The sequence below is a fragment of the Aulonocara stuartgranti genome (assembly GCF_965226115.1).
Source record: "Aulonocara stuartgranti genome assembly, chromosome: 8".
NCBI lineage: Eukaryota > Metazoa > Chordata > Actinopteri > Cichliformes > Cichlidae > Aulonocara > Aulonocara stuartgranti.
This window is the reverse complement of record NC_138959.1, coordinates 25548852-25566467: the sequence shown is the minus strand read 5'-3', so window position 1 is coordinate 25566467 and position 17616 is coordinate 25548852. Positions and strand designations below refer to the sequence as shown.

At 42.5% G+C, this 17616-nt stretch overlaps 3 protein-coding genes across 3 annotated transcripts; 2 read left to right on the top strand and 1 right to left on the bottom strand.

Annotated features, from left to right (window-relative positions):
* Nucleotides 1-32: 32 nt before the first annotated feature.
* LOC309712874 (uncharacterized protein) lies at nucleotides 33-4408 on the top strand. Its single transcript, XM_082544040.1, has 17 exons — nucleotides 33-320; nucleotides 718-905; nucleotides 1209-1316; nucleotides 1403-1478; nucleotides 1592-1748; nucleotides 1871-1916; nucleotides 2000-2058; nucleotides 2135-2170; nucleotides 2297-2349; nucleotides 2433-2565; nucleotides 3107-3321; nucleotides 3417-3462; nucleotides 3544-3609; nucleotides 3682-3741; nucleotides 3817-3902; nucleotides 4138-4232; nucleotides 4320-4408. Exons 2-17 carry the CDS (start codon nucleotides 869-871, stop codon nucleotides 4352-4354), a joined length of 1308 nt encoding a protein of 435 aa, XP_082400166.1. The 5' UTR covers nucleotides 33-320; nucleotides 718-868; the 3' UTR covers nucleotides 4355-4408.
* Nucleotides 4409-4456: 48 nt separating this feature from the next.
* LOC309712877 (histone H3.3A) lies at nucleotides 4457-6842 on the bottom strand. The gene is made up of 4 exons (XM_082544043.1): nucleotides 6771-6842; nucleotides 5899-6036; nucleotides 5662-5815; nucleotides 4457-5573 (listed from the first exon to the last, which is right to left on the bottom strand). The coding sequence occupies exons 2-4, from the start codon at nucleotides 6024-6026 to the stop codon at nucleotides 5445-5447; spliced, it is 411 nt and encodes a 136-aa protein (XP_082400169.1). The 5' UTR covers nucleotides 6027-6036; nucleotides 6771-6842; the 3' UTR covers nucleotides 4457-5444.
* A 54-nt stretch (nucleotides 6843-6896) lies between these two features.
* On the top strand, nucleotides 6897-17606 carry unk (unk zinc finger). The gene is made up of 15 exons (XM_082544037.1): nucleotides 6897-7420; nucleotides 7930-8139; nucleotides 9597-9773; nucleotides 9870-10000; nucleotides 11228-11363; nucleotides 11476-11593; nucleotides 11688-11772; nucleotides 11865-12160; nucleotides 12299-12364; nucleotides 12475-12658; nucleotides 12745-12846; nucleotides 12957-13142; nucleotides 13222-13403; nucleotides 13539-13799; nucleotides 16124-17606. Exons 1-15 carry the CDS (start codon nucleotides 7272-7274, stop codon nucleotides 16277-16279), a joined length of 2439 nt encoding a protein of 812 aa, XP_082400163.1. The 5' UTR covers nucleotides 6897-7271; the 3' UTR covers nucleotides 16280-17606.
* Nucleotides 17607-17616: the final 10 nt, after the last annotated feature.

Genomic DNA, 17616 nt, shown 5'->3' with positions numbered 1-17616 from the left:
CCTCCACTGAGCGGCAGTTCCAAAGGCGGGCCGCTAGAGGCCGCCAACTAGCTTTACAGAAACGGAAGCGTCGCAGAGTTTTTTCTATTTAAAGATTAATTTACTTTTTTTTTTTTAGCCCGAAAATACATTTTTTTTATTTATTCCAATTTAAGTAAGTCAGCGTTAAATAGTCTAGAAAGAGCACTGCGACAGCAAACAGCCTGAGGTGGACTCGAACACACGCCTTTGTTTACCAACGGAGATATTATAGGCGAGAGACGCAAAGTACTAAGGCTGCAAGATCACCGACCAAATAACTAATACATGTCTGCCAAATGGTGAGCTTCGCTTCTAGAAGGACCTTGACTATATAAACTCGCTGGGTCTTTATTATCGTGTCCATAAAAATCTTAAATTAACGACTAAGATTCCGTTTGTCTGTTTTCTTTTCTTCCTTTATATTCCCGTAGCCTGTATAGCTTCTGTCACGTTTGAAAATATAAATATTAGCTACTGAAGTGAATGGTTGTAAACACGAACCTACAGTTTGTTTGGTCAACAAGGCGGGGTCTCTGAAGGCAGCACGACAGGTTTACTGTCAGTCAGTGCGCAGGTGTACGTGGTTATTATTTCAGGCGCTTGTGTTTGCAGGTTCAATATTCCTTCGCTATTTATTTAAAATAATAACTTAATGACAGCAACACATCGCCCGTCCTCGCTCACGGTCTCGGGCAGGTACAGTGGAACTGGAAGGTGTTTCTCGATATGTTAGCTTCACGGAAGTGTGTACACAGCGCGCGTCCCCAGAGCGTGCTTAAATGACAGGAGGATAGAAGCGGCGCGTCTCTTATCAAGGACAGGCTCTGATCACAGCTGGACGATCAACATGGCACCCAAAGACCCTCTCCTTGGCTCCCTCAAAGGTAAGCATCATTAATAGATGAGTGATGGTACGATGCCATTGGATCACAATTTCAGTAAGCAGCTGATCGTGACGTACTCATAATAAAACGTACAACTAGAATTGGGTTTAATTTCTGACCCTGCAGCGCGCTATTTTTACGCCAAAAAAGCTTCCGCTACGTTTTTTATCATCAACACAGTCTCTGTTTTAGTGTTGATGAGTGAAATGGCGATGATCACATGGCTTGCAAAAATGCAGTTATGTCATGCTGATGACAACAGATTCAATGTGTGTTGCGTGTTTTTTTTCCCTTCCCACTCAGTGTGTGTCCTGAACCTGCAGTCAGATGGAGAGACGGTGACAGATTCCAACCCTCACCTCGCCTCCTGCTGTGAGCTGCTGGAGCTGGTCCTCAGGAAGGGACTCCAGCGTCAGTATCATTATTTTGTGTAGCTGAATTCATTTTGAAGGAGACTTCTGCAGTATTCACTCAGGGTGTGTTTCATTTCTCTCCAGAGCCCGTTCTTAGTCTGGTGCACAGAGATTACTGGCACTGCTTCGAACAGCTACCCCATCAAGATGCCTGTGGCAGGTAACTACATCCTGCTTAGTTTAGCAGATGGGGAAGGTTTTTTTGTTGTTTTTTTTAGTGACAGCTTCACTCATTAATGCCCGTCACCTCTCTGTCTGTCTTCTCCTGTGCAGTCTGTCTGCTCTGTCCTTGGCAGTTGAGCAGACCAGAGTTTGCAGGAAGCTGCTCTCAGCTCAGGGCCGAGGGCGCTACCTGCTCAGGCTGGCCCTCAGCCGCAAGGTCCTGCCGCAGTTCTTCACACACCTGCTGCACACTGCCAGACTCCTGGAGGTCTGATACATGGACAGATGCATTGTTCCCCAGTGTTGAGCACACAAAAATGGGATTTTAGAAAGTGTGTTTCTCTAACAGACTTGCATAGTTGTGATTAACATTGTTTCTCTTTCCTTCAGTGGTACAGCCCAGATTTATCAATTCTCAGGAATGAGGAATTTGTGGGTGAGGTTACAGCAGCTTGAACAAAACTGAGGAAGTTCTTGTCAACAACAAAATCTTAAGAGCTGCTGTTCTTCCTCTTCCAGAACCTTTCATGTCGCTGCTGCTGGTGCTCTCACACATGGACTTCAAACTGGACATGGAGGTCAGAGCTGCTACTGTGATTTTTTCCAATCACTTTGAACTCCAATCTAATAAGAATTTTCTTTTCTTGTATACAGAATTGCAGTTTTCTGGATGAGAGCTGGCTCCTGCCGGTAAGAGCATCACAGTAACACTGTTATTATGTTATTTGTCTTTGGATATTATATAAATCCATAGAAGGAAAAAAAAACTACAATCTTAAGGAGGTGAAAGACTGACTGCTGGCTGTTTGTTTTTAGGTGTGTGAGATATACGAAGTTGTGCCCTGCCGGGAGGTAGGGTTGGTTCTGAGGTTAGTATGTTCCAGTCTACAAATATTTCCATTACACTGAGCACGTGGGCTAGTAAAAAAACATCTATGGATCTGCTTCTTAGGTATCTCAGCGGGCGCGTCTTTGTTCTTGACCTGATTCCCGGCAGTCAGGCTGACGTCGACAAGTTCATCGGTGCTGGTGACATCCTCGATGAGATCAATGGGACCTCGCTGAGGAATTCTAAAAGTGGACATGTGAGAAATCCCTCAGATATACAGTGCCGTACTGCATTAGGGCTGTTGTGATATTGCATTTTCATGACACAATTATCCAGCAAAACGAATTCATGTTAAATATATCATGCAATATCCGTGGATATTTCGTGTTTGTGGATCATCTATATTTTGATAAATGCCTTAGATCCAGGTGGGGCAGTCTCCGTGAATTATGTTTTGCAGATGATGACATTGTGACCTATAGTGAGAGTCTGGAAAGATGGAGGTACGCACTATAAAGGAATGAAAGTTGGTGGGAGCAAAATGGAATACATACATGTGATGAGAGGGAGACAGATGGAAAAATAGTGCACAAGGGAGGTGAAGAAGACAGTGCAGGCAGGGTGGAGTGGGTAGAGATGAATGTCGGGGAGGGATTTTTGACAGGATAGCAGCAAGAGAGTATTGATAGATAAATATAGATAGATGTAGATATTTAAGCTTGAGCTGCCAGGCGGGATGCAAAGGTGCTGCATATATATACACTTCTTTACCAGACCTTTTTTACTTGCACTCCCAGGCCGGTGCAGTTCTGTCTCGGTTTAAAGGCTGCCCTTTGTCCATCCGTGTTATAAGATGGAGGGCCCACGACGGAACAGTGTATAGACCCCTTATCAAATTCCTGCGGGCCCTGAGGACAGAGAACCCCACCCTGCAGCTGGGTCCTGCTCCCTCCCAGGAGACAGCAAGCAGAGACCAGAAGCCTCCTCCATCACAGTGTCTCAAAGAGGGAAGGCAAGTGTTAACACGCCATCGCTGCGATCTGTATTCAAGCTGCCGTCATGATGTGACATTTGAGAAATACATTCTGAACAACCTCTGTTCCACAGGATTGTTTACATAGTGCAATTCTTGGGAAAGGCAAACATTGGAATGGTAAATGACAATTTGTTTTTACAGCATTTTCAAACATTCTGCACACACCTCCTGTAACTGTCATTTGTCTGCCTCTCTCAGTTTGGAGGAAAGGAGGTGCTCCAGCATGCAATCCCACAGGTGTTGCAGAAAAACCTACCTAGCAAGGTAATGAAAGCTGTTTCCCCAATTTTCTGCAAAGCACTTATATATGCATAACCCATTTAATTTTCCCTGCAGGAAGTGCTTTTAGATTTGAAGGAAACACATTTGACGTGCACAGACAGAAACAGTAAATTGGTAAGTAGATCTCTCTCACAAAGATTTGCCTGTACTTTAATTCTCCTAAAGTTTTGTCTTCATTTCTCTCATCAGGAGTTGTTTGAGCACCATTATCCCGAGATTTCATGTGTAGGGAGATATGCACAGCCAGACTACACAGCATTTGCCTTCTGTGTGGCGTAAGTATCACATTTTATATGAAAGCCCTTCACTGATATTGCAGTACATCCTGGCAAAATACCATAATCTAAGCTATTTTATTATTAAAGGCTTTTCCACACATCCCTGTTAAACTAGGCTGCTTGTAGTTTAGATCGCACTCCTCCTACGACAGGATGTCATGATGCAATATACAAGCCTAGTCATTGGCTGGGCCCCCATGTCATCTAAGCACATGATTGGCTGTGTTCACAGAGACTCCCCAGAAACCCCTCAGTCCACAGGCTTTTGCTGTGTGGTGCTACGAGCCAGCAGCATCAAGGAGTGCGAAGACATCGTCTGCAGGATTGGTGAGGCATCACGGCTCTCAGACGCAGTCATGTGCTTACAGGCGTGTCACTCAAACACTAAACACTTGTATTTTCCCCCACCTACAGCCACTGGGTTCAAGCATACGGAATGGTTTGTATGACAAACCAGCTGTGACCAACTTTGTGTTGTAAATAAAAGATGCGTATTGACCATATAGACCTCTTCACTGTCTGTATAGTAAAAAAACAAAACGACACACCTCTTACTACTCATAAAGACCTTTAATAGAAAGACATGTGACAACATTTCATAAATAGTATTAAATGTAGCTGCCAAGATTTTATGTTGGAAAAAACATGTTAAAAAGCCATCGATATATGCAGGGGTTTGCCATGCTCTTTGTTACCAAGTATAGAGAATCAACTGAGGTAGCCAACACCCCGACACTAGGCCTTACTGAGCATGACACGCTGGCATTTTGTGGTAAATGGATTAAAAATCCTGCCCCCCATGGAAGATGGACCCCGGCACCCACAAGTTTAAAGTCAAGTGATGTTACATCTTATGATATGACCCACAATGGATAATCTGAAGCCCCCTTCAGACAAACTCTGTCTCCATTGATGGTACTTTGAGTGAGCACAAGTTTGTGTAGTGACATGTAAGTCTCATTCTCAAAGTGAACTTTGTGATCAGATGGGCGCACAAGAGTACAACTGCTTGTGCATCTTTGTGATTTGCTCAGCTGCCGAGAAGAATGCCGCGACCCAATCTCACCACAGCAAGGTACAATGAGAATTCCTAGTGATGCGCTCCAACTGAATAGAAGTAGGATGCAGAGCAATTGGCTATAGGAGGATATAGTTGGGCTTCGCCCCTTTGTGACAATGGAGAACTTATTGTTTCAAACAGTAGCTACACTTTTTTCAATGCTGATAGTTCATACTGCATTTGTGGCAACAACCCTTTTGCTCAGAGGACAATTATATGCATGATAGCTTGCTCTCAACCATTGCTTGCATTAATGAAGCTTAGACATTAGAGCAAACCTAGCCCATATCTAATGATAGACAATTGTATGTCTGCAAGGGGCTCGCACTTGCGGAATGATTGATTTGTGTCAAGTAAAAAAAAAAACAAAAAAAAAAACAACTGTTTAAAAAAAAAAAAAGCCAAGAAAATAAAAGTCCACAAAATGGTTAAGTATGATAAATAGGATCATTTGTCATGACAATGGAGTCATTAGCCACTTAGGCCCTCTCTCCCCTTATCCTACGTGCCAGCTGGATGTCTTTGGGCATGATGGTGACACGCTTGGCATGGATTGCGCACAGGTTTGTGTCCTCAAACAGACCCACAAGGTAGGCCTCACTGGCCTCCTGTTTAAGGAGAGAGAAAAAGAAATTTAAATAAGCTTCTCGTTACAGTGCTATTACTCTGCAGGTCAAATGTAAATGTTTCACTTACCTGAAGAGCGCCAATAGCAGCACTCTGGAAGCGCAGGTCAGTCTTGAAATCCTGAGCAATTTCCCTCACCAGGCGCTGAAAGGGAAGTTTGCGGATCAACAACTCAGTGGACTTCTGGTAGCGACGGATCTCCCTCAGAGCCACAGTTCCGGGCCTAGCAGATGAATCGAGCAGATATTCAACACTGTAGGCCAGGAAATCTTTATTTCTGTTAGGGGCAACCAGAGTGCCACACACCTGTAACGATGGGGTTTCTTCACGCCTCCCGTGGATGGCGCACTCTTCCTGGCGGCCTTGGTCGCAAGCTGCTTCCTTGGCGCTTTTCCTCCAGTAGATTTACGAGCAGTCTGCTTGGTACGGGCCATGTTGTACTAGCTTTTAGGATAAACGAAAAACAAAAGTCCAGGTCAGAAACTGCTACATCAATAAAGCAGCTCGGCAGAAACGGGTACGACACCAATTAGTCAAGCTAGCGTGTTAGCCTAGCCTACATGGCTAGCACCGTCGGTTCCCCCTCCCCCCCAAGGCGGCCAACACCAACATAAGCAGCGCTACTTTTATACGCCACCGCAGCTTATGTAACAGTTTCCACTAAAGCGAACTAGTGATTATGTCCTTTAACACGTTTCGCTTAACGCGTTTATTAACATACTGACATGAACGATTAAAAATCTTTTAACGGCCCATGGTAGCCGCAAACAATGGCGTCAAAACAGTGAGAGCCCAAAACAGCCCAGCCAGTTTCTGGTTTTCGACTTCGCCATTTTCAGTTTCTCGTTGTACCTCAAACAACATTGCTTTAACTCAACTCTACAAATGTTAGCACAAACGGTTATATAAGCTGTTAGCCATTTCGTAAAGATATCACGCTCAAATTTCACGTAACATTTAAACAATTTTAGCATCGTTTGTGAGTTGTAACTTCACTTTATCGAGTCAATGGTGACATTAAACGACGAACCGCAAGACACTCCATTGTTCTGTTTTTAGCTAAGGCTATCGTTAGCAAGCCGACACTTAAACCCTAAAACAAAAATCACAACACATGTCACAGCAAAGACAATACAATCATTAGACGTATTATTAGCAAGAAGAAATACTCACGTTACCTTTTCGACTTTAGTTGAGCGTGAAACTAATCACGAAGACAACACCGGAACCTCCGAAAGCGTTTTCTATGATAGAGGGCAACGAGGCCGACTATTAATACTTTGTCGTGACGTCATACTTGTAAAACGCTACACACTGATTGGGTCAATGGATATAAGGTACAGCCAATGGAAGCAAGCAAATAAAAAAATAAACGTGACCTCGATTCCTTATTTTCTTCAGTTTCACATTTGTGCAAATGCCATAACTCTGTGACAATGTGACAGTTAATATCTTGAGTGTTTTATGACTTTCACTTTAGTTTTGAATCACAGCTTTAGTCACGTTATAACTGAACTTCAAATCCCATAGTTCCGTGTTATTAGTTGTCCCTTTGCTATTACTTCCTCTTGCCCTGCGCAGGCTCACATCGCCACAGAATGCGGATTTCGAAGCTAATGAGAATAGCTAGCCAGTAAGCTAAAAACAAGCTTCTTGTTGTTAGGGTTTAGAAGGGTACAATGTCTAAAACGTATCCACAGCCCCCGTCATCTTCGGTAGCGACGAGTGCCGGAGGACACTCTTCGTCCTCTTCGTCTTCGCCTGCAGGGGGGTCAACATCTCCTGCAACCGTGTTGAACGTGCAGCCCGAGAAACCTCAACATTACACGTACGTAGCTAGTTAGCGGGATTAGCTTGTGTACACAAGTGTACACAACCTCACGTGCACTTAAACACAGAAAACAACTGTTAAAATGTATTTAAGGAAACTCCATGAATAGTAAACCTGCGTAAAATGGACAAAGCAAATAATGTGCTTATTTAGCGCTGTAGGTCTCCATAAAGAGGCCTAACGTTGGACATTAACAGTAGCCATTTCTTACAGGCTGTGCGGTGGAGCATCGTTTAAGTGCTTTGTTGTGTGTGTGTGTCACGGCAGCATTCATTAAGTCTTTGTGTTGTGAAAGTATATATATATATAAAAAAAATCTCCGTGAGGAATTTTGCTCACTGCTGCCGAGACTGTGTTGCGCTAAAACAGTAATTATTTTTATGAGATTATCTTCGTGAAAAACTCAATGATATCAATATATTCCTATTTGTGTAGGCCACTTCAAAATATGGTGACACCGTACAACAACATATTTCAGTCTCTTTGGCTGCTCACCTCTTTCCCAGATATCTGAAGGAGTTTAGAACGGAGCAGTGTCCCCTGTTCGTGCAACATAAATGTACACAGCACCGTCCTTTTTCCTGTTTCCACTGGCACTTCCTGAACCAGCGACGCCGCAGGCCAATACGCAGACGGGACGGAACCTTCAACTACAGCCCAGATGTTTACTGTACCAAATATGATGAGGGAACAGGCACCTGCCCCGACGGAGATGAGTGAGTGTAACAAAGGCTTCAGTTTAGCACAAGATACTTGCCTTGATTATACTTACAACAGAAACAAAAATAGGGATTTGTGTAAGGGGGAAGTTTTGTTTTTGAATGGCATAACTGGCCACACCATGTCTGGGAAGGTCTATATTAGTGGTATGTATAGTCTCTGTAAGGTTAATTTAAACAGAAAGACATAGTATTTAACTAAATGTCCACATTTTCAGGTTTGTTGTTGTTTTAGCAGCCCTTTCAAGTTTAATCTGGCAGGAGAATGTCAAATTCAAGTTCTTTATGAAGCGTATTGTGCAATTGTGTAGGTCTCTGAATGTCAATAGACCTTTATTATCTCCATTAAAAGCATCAAAGTGGTAATTCGGAACACAAATGGGCCAAAACTGTATGGATGTATGTCTAGTAGATGCTTTAGCACCTGTACTGTCACTCTGAGGGTCTCCCTCCAGTGAAATGTGCTGTACAATCCTCACAATGACCTATTTTAATATTAACAAAGAAAATGGAGATCTAAAGGATGCAACATGATTCCTGTTCTGTGACATTTTTGGTTCAGGCAGCCCACCATATAATGGCATCTTAGTTGTGATTAGTTATGGTCAAAGTAGCCCATTTATTTAATTAATTATGTCCCTCCATCTATTTTCCTACCACGGACCCCTTCTTCTGTCTCTTCATAAGTCTCTTTTTGGGACTGATGTCCCTCCTGCACTTCTCCAAAGCTTGCAGCAGCAACTGTTTGTGACTGCGACTTCTTACTAGTTTTTGCTGGTACTACTGACGGTGCAGCTGCTAACATATTGCTTACTTTGGCACATTTTGTTGCATTTATTTCTTGTTTCTCTTTCTTTTTCTCTCTCAGCTTTTCAGTTCCATGCTTTACCTTTTGTTTAGCCATCTTTATCAACCACTTCTTCCACACTAAACTCTATTCTACAAGGTGCATGACTGCACAGGGAAGGTAGGGGCGAGCCAGTGATGGGGCAATCCAAATTCTAATACAAATGAACCAATGGGCTGCTGTCAGTGCTTGTAGGGTAGTGTTAGAGTGCACAGCGGCCCATCAAGCCGACCTGTATGCTGTGTGCATATGGACACAAAAAACATAAAAAATTATATTTACATGTCATGTCTGATTACCAGTACAGTCCTGGTTGGCACCTATGGATAAAGGTGCAAAGGGTATATATTTTGTGATTTGAGCTTCAAATCAGAATACAAAAGTGTCCTTTAAATGTTGTGTGCTTAAAACATCTCACAGTCCTATTTACATCAGCAGTTGCCACAAACAAAGAATTATGAAGTGTGTTTTTCTTTACCTTTTTTTTAAAAATACTATCCATACAAAACAGTTCATAATTAAAAAAAAACATTGAAATGTATGCATGATTTGCATGCCTTTAAATAAATAATTTAACATTTTTGAATTTTATTTTTCTACATTCCAGGTGCCCATTTCTGCATCGAACAGCAGGTGACACAGAGCGCAGGTACCATCTCCGCTACTATAAAACTGGATCGTGTATCCATGAAACTGATGCAAAAGGCCACTGCAGCAAGAACGGCTCCCACTGTGCATTTGCTCACGGATCACATGACCTACGCAGCCCCGTTTATGACATCAGGTACACCAAATAAAACATGGAAGCGATCTTTGAAGTAGTTTCTATGTGTGTGGCTGTGTGTTGACAAAGTTTTTTTTCTCATTACGTGCTACACAGGGAAATGCAGGTGATGGAGTCTCAAGGAGGCTCAGGGACCACAGACGGAGGTGGAGGAGATGGGCAGTCGGGACAGGCAGCGAGTACAGCCCTCATAGAGAAGATCTTGAGTGAGGAGCCACGCTGGCAAGGTAACATCTGGAACACCACTTCAGGAGGAATTCAGGCAGAAAAACAGCTCACTGCTCAATCTTTGCTATGTACTATCGGCTTTGTGTTCCTACCTAAGTACTAAGAGAAAGATCATATGTGTGTAGTCATTAGGATATGGATTGCGTTGGTGTGTGGGGATGTAGCTAGTAGCTGTAGATCGTTTCTTAGTAGTACACAAAAACTCTCTTAATAGAACACAAAGCAAAGATGAAAACCAGGACATGGAGTCTTAAAGCGATCACCACAGTGATTCTAGAAACATGAAGACGTAGAAACAGAGGCTGTAGCCTGACTGCTCATCAGTTTACTTGTTGAAGCTTAGGGTCTGGCTGGTGGGCTGGGGTCAGCACTCACTCTGCTTTAACGTCACTGTGGGTTCTTAGCTAGCTTAGCGTTAGCATGCTGTCTGTGCAGATGGTTGCAAAGAGCTGAAGTTGTGTTAGCAGCATAATGCAAATATCCATGCTGTAGACTGCCACTATTTTCCTCCAACACATGAACTGAAATCAGCTGATTGTAGCATCAGTGCAAGTGGAACCGATAAGCAAGATTGATAAGCAGACAGACTAACAGTTACAAATAACTGGACTACTAGGAGCTGGATCTCTACATTTCTTTTCTAATAAGAACATGAAAAATTGTTAGTCTTCCTACACTGACAAACACAGTAATACAGGATTACCTTAGCTTGCGTACATTTATTAACATATGTTTGCTATAGCGTTTTTGCAACAATTCAACTTGGTTGGAGTTATGCATGTTTGCATGAACCTATTCTAATGTGTTAGTCTGAGTTACAGCACAAACTGATTTCTAATCCTCTGCAGAGATTTCAGTTTCCAAAACTCTGTTGTATCCTTTTAGAAATCTGATATGATGCCGTTTGTTAAACAGTGCTTACAGGTGTGAAGTAAATTAGGTTGTGTTTTTACAAAACCTCTTAAATGTTATTTAAAAACATGTTTTTTGCTTTAATTAAATGTATATATCAGTTTTTCAAAGGTTGTGATAACGTACAAGTTTGAACAAGTCTTGAATCTTTTCAGGTCCAATCACCATCCATATTGGGCTGTATTTTGAGATTGTCTGTTTATATAGATTTCCAGTTGCTGTAAGGTCAAATATTTTTACCTAATTTCCCTTGATCTGCCCTTACAGTCTGCCTGCCTCACTGTGTCTTTCCTCTCTCCTCTGTGTCTCCTCAGATAATGACTACGTGCTGTCCCATTACAAGACGGAGCTCTGTAAGAAACCACCTCGCCTGTGTCGTCAAGGTTATGCCTGTCCGTATTATCACAACAGCAAAGACAGGAGACGCAGCCCACACAAGCACAAATACAGGTGCTGTGTTTCATTGTGCTAAAGAAAGAAGGCATTTAAAACATGAGGCTATTGTTGTTGCTCAATTGGGGCTCAGTTGTTAAAGCAAATTGTTTGTTTCTTACCACCGCAGAGCGTTGCCATGTCCTGCGGTGAAGCAAAGTGAAGAGTGGGGAGATCCCAGTAAATGTGAGGGAGCTGAGTCATGTCAGTACTGCCACACGAGAACAGAACAACAGTTCCACCCAGAGGTTTGTCTCCTTTAGAAGAAATTTTATAGAACTTGACTGGAAATCACCCAAGATGTGAAGCAGTGTCTTTTTTTTTTTCTTTTTTTGGTTACAGATCTATAAATCCACCAAGTGCAATGACATGCAGCAGTGTGGCAGCTGTCCCAGAGGGCCCTTCTGTGCCTTTGCTCATGTTGAAAGTAAATCCCCACAAAACACCTGTGATCATGTCTCAGAAACCCAAGGCGCCTGATGAGTCAACTTGTAATTTTTGTTTTTCTTCCTCCTCCAGAGCCCTTTGTTCCAGAGGAACCATCATTCCCCAACCCCAGCTCCCCTCCACCCCCTAGGCCTCCAGACCCTATTCCTGTCCAGGAGGTTTCTGCCAGTCCCGGTTGTCACAGCATGGGGTCTTGCTCTATGTCGGACCCCTTCTCTCCTTCTGCAGGCTCATGTGTAGCAGAGCGGGGCTTTCTTGGTAGCGTTTTGTCTCTGTGTGAGGACATGAGTGGATCTGCAGAACCTCAGTCTCCGTGGGCGGGAGAGGGAGGGTACGGCAGGGCACCTGGCTTTGAGAGGGAAGATCAGGTAAGAAGGACGCGCATGAGAAAAAGGGAACGTGGTCGTATGAGTTCCTATTAAGATATACTGAAGAAATATAATCTCTAGAATGACGACATTACTGCAAAATATTTGTCCTGCTTATTTAAGGTCACTATTTTTCAGGCCAAACAAAGGGGTTTTGCTCTAGAGCAGCGGCACAGAGAACTAGCATCAACTCAGAACAAACAGGTTTTCTTGTTTTCTAATACGATCAAACATTTTGAAATGTATTTCTTGCTTATTTATTTGTTAAAGTAACAAAACCTTTTCTTTTTCTTTCTTCACTTTTTCTTCATAAGGACCTTCAGGTGTTTTTGCCAGTTGGCAGCCCTTTGAGTCTGTCCTCCAGTATCCCCTCTAGTCTGGCAGCCACACCACCTAGCCCTGCTCCGCTTGGACCCCCAGGATCCAGCATATCCTCTGGAATGAATGCTAATGCCTTGCCCTTTTACCCGACTAGTGAAACGGTGGAATCAGTTGTTGGTAAGTAAAAGTGAAAAAAAAGAAAATCCACATATCTCGCAGTTGTGACAGTAGATATGTAAGTTGTGGTGTTTTATGTGTTACAGAATCAGCCCTGGATGATCTCGACCTGAATGACTTTGGTGTGTCGGCGTTGGAGAGAAGCTTGGAGAGCAGCTCTGCTCTGCCCAGTGTGGGAGTCATGCTCGGTATTTGAAAGCATGAACACACACAGAATTATCGACATGCGAATATCTGTCTGACATCAAACATTATGTACATGTATGTAAAAATCATTTCTTTTTCTCTTGGCCTACAGGAGGTAGCCAGCTTCAGAGTTCTGCCCCAGTGAACATCCCAGGCTCTTTTAGCAGCTCCGCTGCTTTTAGCTCACCTTCACCATCTCCCCCAGTCAGGCCGCATGCTTCACCATTCTTCTCTACTCATCTGTCCCAACCTGGCCAATCAGAGAGCAGCTTCCTGGGACCATCTCATAGCTCTTTAGGTCTGTAGATTTTTGTTTAAATGATCAAATAGTCTCATACAGAACATGATTTTGCTTATATTTAATTGTTTCTTTGTAGGTCTGAATGGTATGAGTACTAATATCTGGGAGCACTTCCCATCAGGCCAGGGGTCTCCTGGTACACCTCCTACCCTACTGCCCTCTGCTCCTTGTGCAGAGACCTCCAGGCTCAAACAGGAGCTGGAGGAAGCTCACAGGACACTGAAGCAGTGGGGTCACAGCTGGAGGCACACAGCTCAGGTAGGTAGGTAGTGGGGCATGCAAATGCGAGCGTGTCCCTGAAGCAGCAGTTTGTGTGCCGTGACCTGCAGAAATAGAAGAAACAAATCCCAATCTGGACCGCACGTCATTTGTTCCGCCTGCTTTCTCTCGCAGTCGTTTGCAGCACTGAAAGCGGATGCAGAGGAGTCACGTGCCCATGCAACGCGGTTAGCCATGGAAGCAGAAAGAGCCAGGCAGGCTGAGGAGGAGGCGCAGAGACAAGCTACTCTCCTGCAGGAGGCGCTGGAGAGCTTAAGGAGCGGAGATAATCCTCATCTGTCACTGCACCAACTCCAGCTACTACACCGGCTGCCGTTGGAGTCGGTCCTCAGTTTACAGGCTCAGCTTTGTACCTGCTTACATGCTGTGGAACAGGTAATACCCACAACCTCCACGACCTGTTAGCCTCACACTGCTTGTTTCGAAGTCGAATAGCATCCACTCTAGTGTTCTAGCAAACCAACACTTTTTGGCCACATAGAACATTAAGGAGTTTAGATGTTTAGTTAATTAAGTAAGTAGGCAGTAGCTTACTCAGAAATCCTCAGAAATTATCTTACCAGTCAAAAAAAGTAGTATCAATGTTTTGATACTGATACTGGCTTAAAAGAAAAAAATAAAATGTCCCAGTTATGTGATATTTCATATCTGATAGCACATGTAAGAAGGCTAACACACAAAGCTGGCCAGCCTATCTCAAAGATGGTAGATGAAGGGTCATTGTTTAGTATCTGAAATGGTACGAAGCACAGTGAGGGTTACAGTCACACCACATTCCTCCAGTTTGTCTTCTTAGCAACAGAAGTGCAGTAGTTTAATTAGTGATCTCATGTTTTTTATTAACCTAATTTTCTATCAACTTCCATCACACACTTAGACTTTAATTAGAAATCTTGGCTACACGAGGAAAGCAGCGTTAATATAATTCTGAAATTGTGTTGAAATTGTTTTTTTTAGCATGAAACATGAAAACGGGACAGTGCCACCCACAACCAGAAAACGAGCAACCGGGTTTTAGAAAAAAAAGTCACACAAACAAGAGGGAAATGTTCATTTTTTTTTTTTGAAGGTAGCATCAAAACTGAAAACGTTCTGGAACTCAAACATTCTTCACCATATGTTATATTGTCCCACTCTTTGCAGCTATAACAGCTCCAGTCTCCAGTATAATTAATCCCAAAGGTCAAAGGTTGAGGTCAGGACTAGTCTAGTTCTTCCACACCAAACTCTCTCATCCATGTCTTTGGGGGCTTTGTTTTATGAACTGGAGCAGTCATGTTGGAACAGGAAGGGGCCATCCCCAAACTGTTCCCACAAAGTTAGGACCATGAAAGTCTTGGTATACTAAGCTTTAAGAGTTCCTTTCACTGGCTGAGTCCAACTCCTGAAACATTACCCATAATCCCCCCTCCACCAAACTTTACACTTGGCACAGTGCAGTCAGACAAGTACTGTTCTCCTTGGATACTCACCCATTAGATTACCAGATAGAGAAGCACGATTAATCACTCCAGAGAGCACGCCCTCACTGCTCTAGAGTCCAGTGGTGGATGCTGAGGTGCTTTACACCAATGTGCACTATGCACCTCAGCTGACCACACTCTGTGATTTTATGTGGACTGCTACTTTGTGGCTGAGCCGCTTCTGAATTGATTCATTCACAAATGTTTATAGAAGCCGTCTGCATGCCCAGGTGCTTGATTTTATACACCTGTGGCCATGAAAGGGATTTTAACACCTGAATTCAGTTATTTGAATGAGTGAGTGAATACTTTCAGCAATAGGGTGTGGCTGTGGTGACGTAAATAACCTAAGATCTGAATTGACTCATTCCTAGTTATGGCCAATTCAATAAGTTGAGACAGATTCTTCAAGATTAGGCAGCCCATCAAAGTAATTATGTTGATCTCACTTATAAGGGGGGGAGAAATAAAGCCCTCTGGAAAGTCAGAGCACTCTAAAACAGATTGGAGCATGCCCTGATGTTCCCATCACAGGCCGGTGTCCTGTATGGCAATGGAGAAACCAAATCCCACAACTTCAAAATTAGACAAAAAAAATGTTTTTGGTCTATTATACTAACTTTCAGCTCTGTGTTTTTAGGCTCTGTGAGAGTAAACTGTATGATCATAGTTGAAAGTAAGGCTCAACCTCGATTTGCTTCCCTTTAAGCCCACTTTTTTCTGATTGGCTGCTCCTCAGAAACAATTCTGGACATGACCATATTAGAGAGATCTTGTCTCTGTGTGACATCCTACAGAGCCAAGAGCAAAAAATAAGTGTCTGATACAGAGATTTAGGTTTTAAACATGAGCTTTTGTTTATAGAACTTGTTTTATATGTGCTGGCTTCATTATTTGAACCTTTACCTGTATTTAACCTGAGTTTCCACTATTGTAGCCATCCATATATGGCAGAAAATAAAGGAAAGAACGATAGATTGTCTTTAACTTTATTCATACTGATACAAATTACTATAGATAAAAGGCATTTTACTACAACAAGACTTGTAAAACGACATATCTGTAAGGTACTGCAGTGGCTGACACGTGTGACAGTAACTTACATGTATGTATGACTAATACTGACAAACACCCAGTAACCTGATGATTCACTAACACTGTATATGAACATAACCATGTATTAATGTCTTTGTCCAGTTTAAGAGATGTTAACATGTCCCTCTTGTGTTTATTAAGGTGGTGTACAGGAAACAGAGACAGTGCTGCGTGACGTGTGGAGAGCAGGGCTCGGTGTCGCTGCCCTGTGGCCATGGACTACAGTGTGAGGGCTGCTCCACCTCTACAGATTGCCCACTGTGCCCTGAACAGAGCCTGGAACAGCAGCTCTCTTGACCTCACAATTCAGTGGGACCACCACAGATTCCAGACCAGTCAGTCCTGATTCCACAGACACCAGCCTCGAATTGTGTCAACAGTTCAGAATTACCCAGAGGTCATTTTGTTATTTGGTAACAAATCAAGCACTGACCTAGTTGTGTACTTCTAAGATGAGATTTACTCACAAATTGCCAGCTTGGTGAGCTGTAGTCACTAAGTAAAAGCTCTTAATGTGGAACTTTGAATGATGTTTCCAGTGGAACAATTTCTTTTCTTTCTTTTTTTTTAAACTAGATGATGCTTTTGACCAGCAACACTGTTCTTTCCACCTGCCCCTGAGTTGTGAAAATCACTTTAAGACCTGCTGTCATTTCTTGTGTAACCCTAGCTATGAAACATTTACACAAATAGTTCTCAATTATGTTTTTTTTTTACTCTAAACAGAGTGTTTTCCATCCATGTGCAACAGGTCAGCAGTTTGACTTTATTTTTTTATTTATTGTTTAATATTTTTGAGCCATCCTAACAAAAATCAAGAGGTCTGAATGAAAACACTTAAAGGGCATGGTTAGTTTCATCTAGCAATGAGTCTATATTGTTACAGTCAAAAAGAAGATATCCCAGTCTACTGATATCACATTTATAGATTTTACTGCATTTTTTTCTCCCTGTCTTTAGCTAAAATTATTTGCTGGTCATTGTTAACAGAAATATAAAAACAATAGTAGGAATATTTGTTTGAATTTACAACAGATGGCCTCTGTTTAAAGCACTCAGGTCTAATATTCTTCTACATAAACTGGAAGAATAAGCATGTTAACACAATCGAGGCAAACATAGTCAACTTGTGTACTCTTTGAAAAGACATATTTTTAATTTTTACTTTTTCATGTTAACTCAGACATAAGTATTTTTATTAAAACCGGCCCCATTGCTGTGTTTAAATCAACGCGCAACAGGTTTATCTGCCAATATTTTAGCATTTGTAGTAATCTTTGACATTTCAGCGTCAAATGTAGTCTTATATAATATAATATATATATATACACACACACACACACACACACACACACACACACACACACACACACACACACACACACAGTTAAGTGATGTCATACTTATCTCTTGCACTGATTAGACAAAGCATCAGGAAGCATACAGGTATGTAAAGCTGTGTGAGGCTCAAAGTGTTCATGATCACTGTGATGGTCTTCAGTAAACTCATGCTCAGCATAAGGTCCACACACAACTCATGCAACACCAGTGTTTCCTTCTGAGTGGATTTTTTTCATTGTTTTTGGTACAGATCATTAAAACAAATTGTATATTTTTGGAGGAACAGCTTGTTT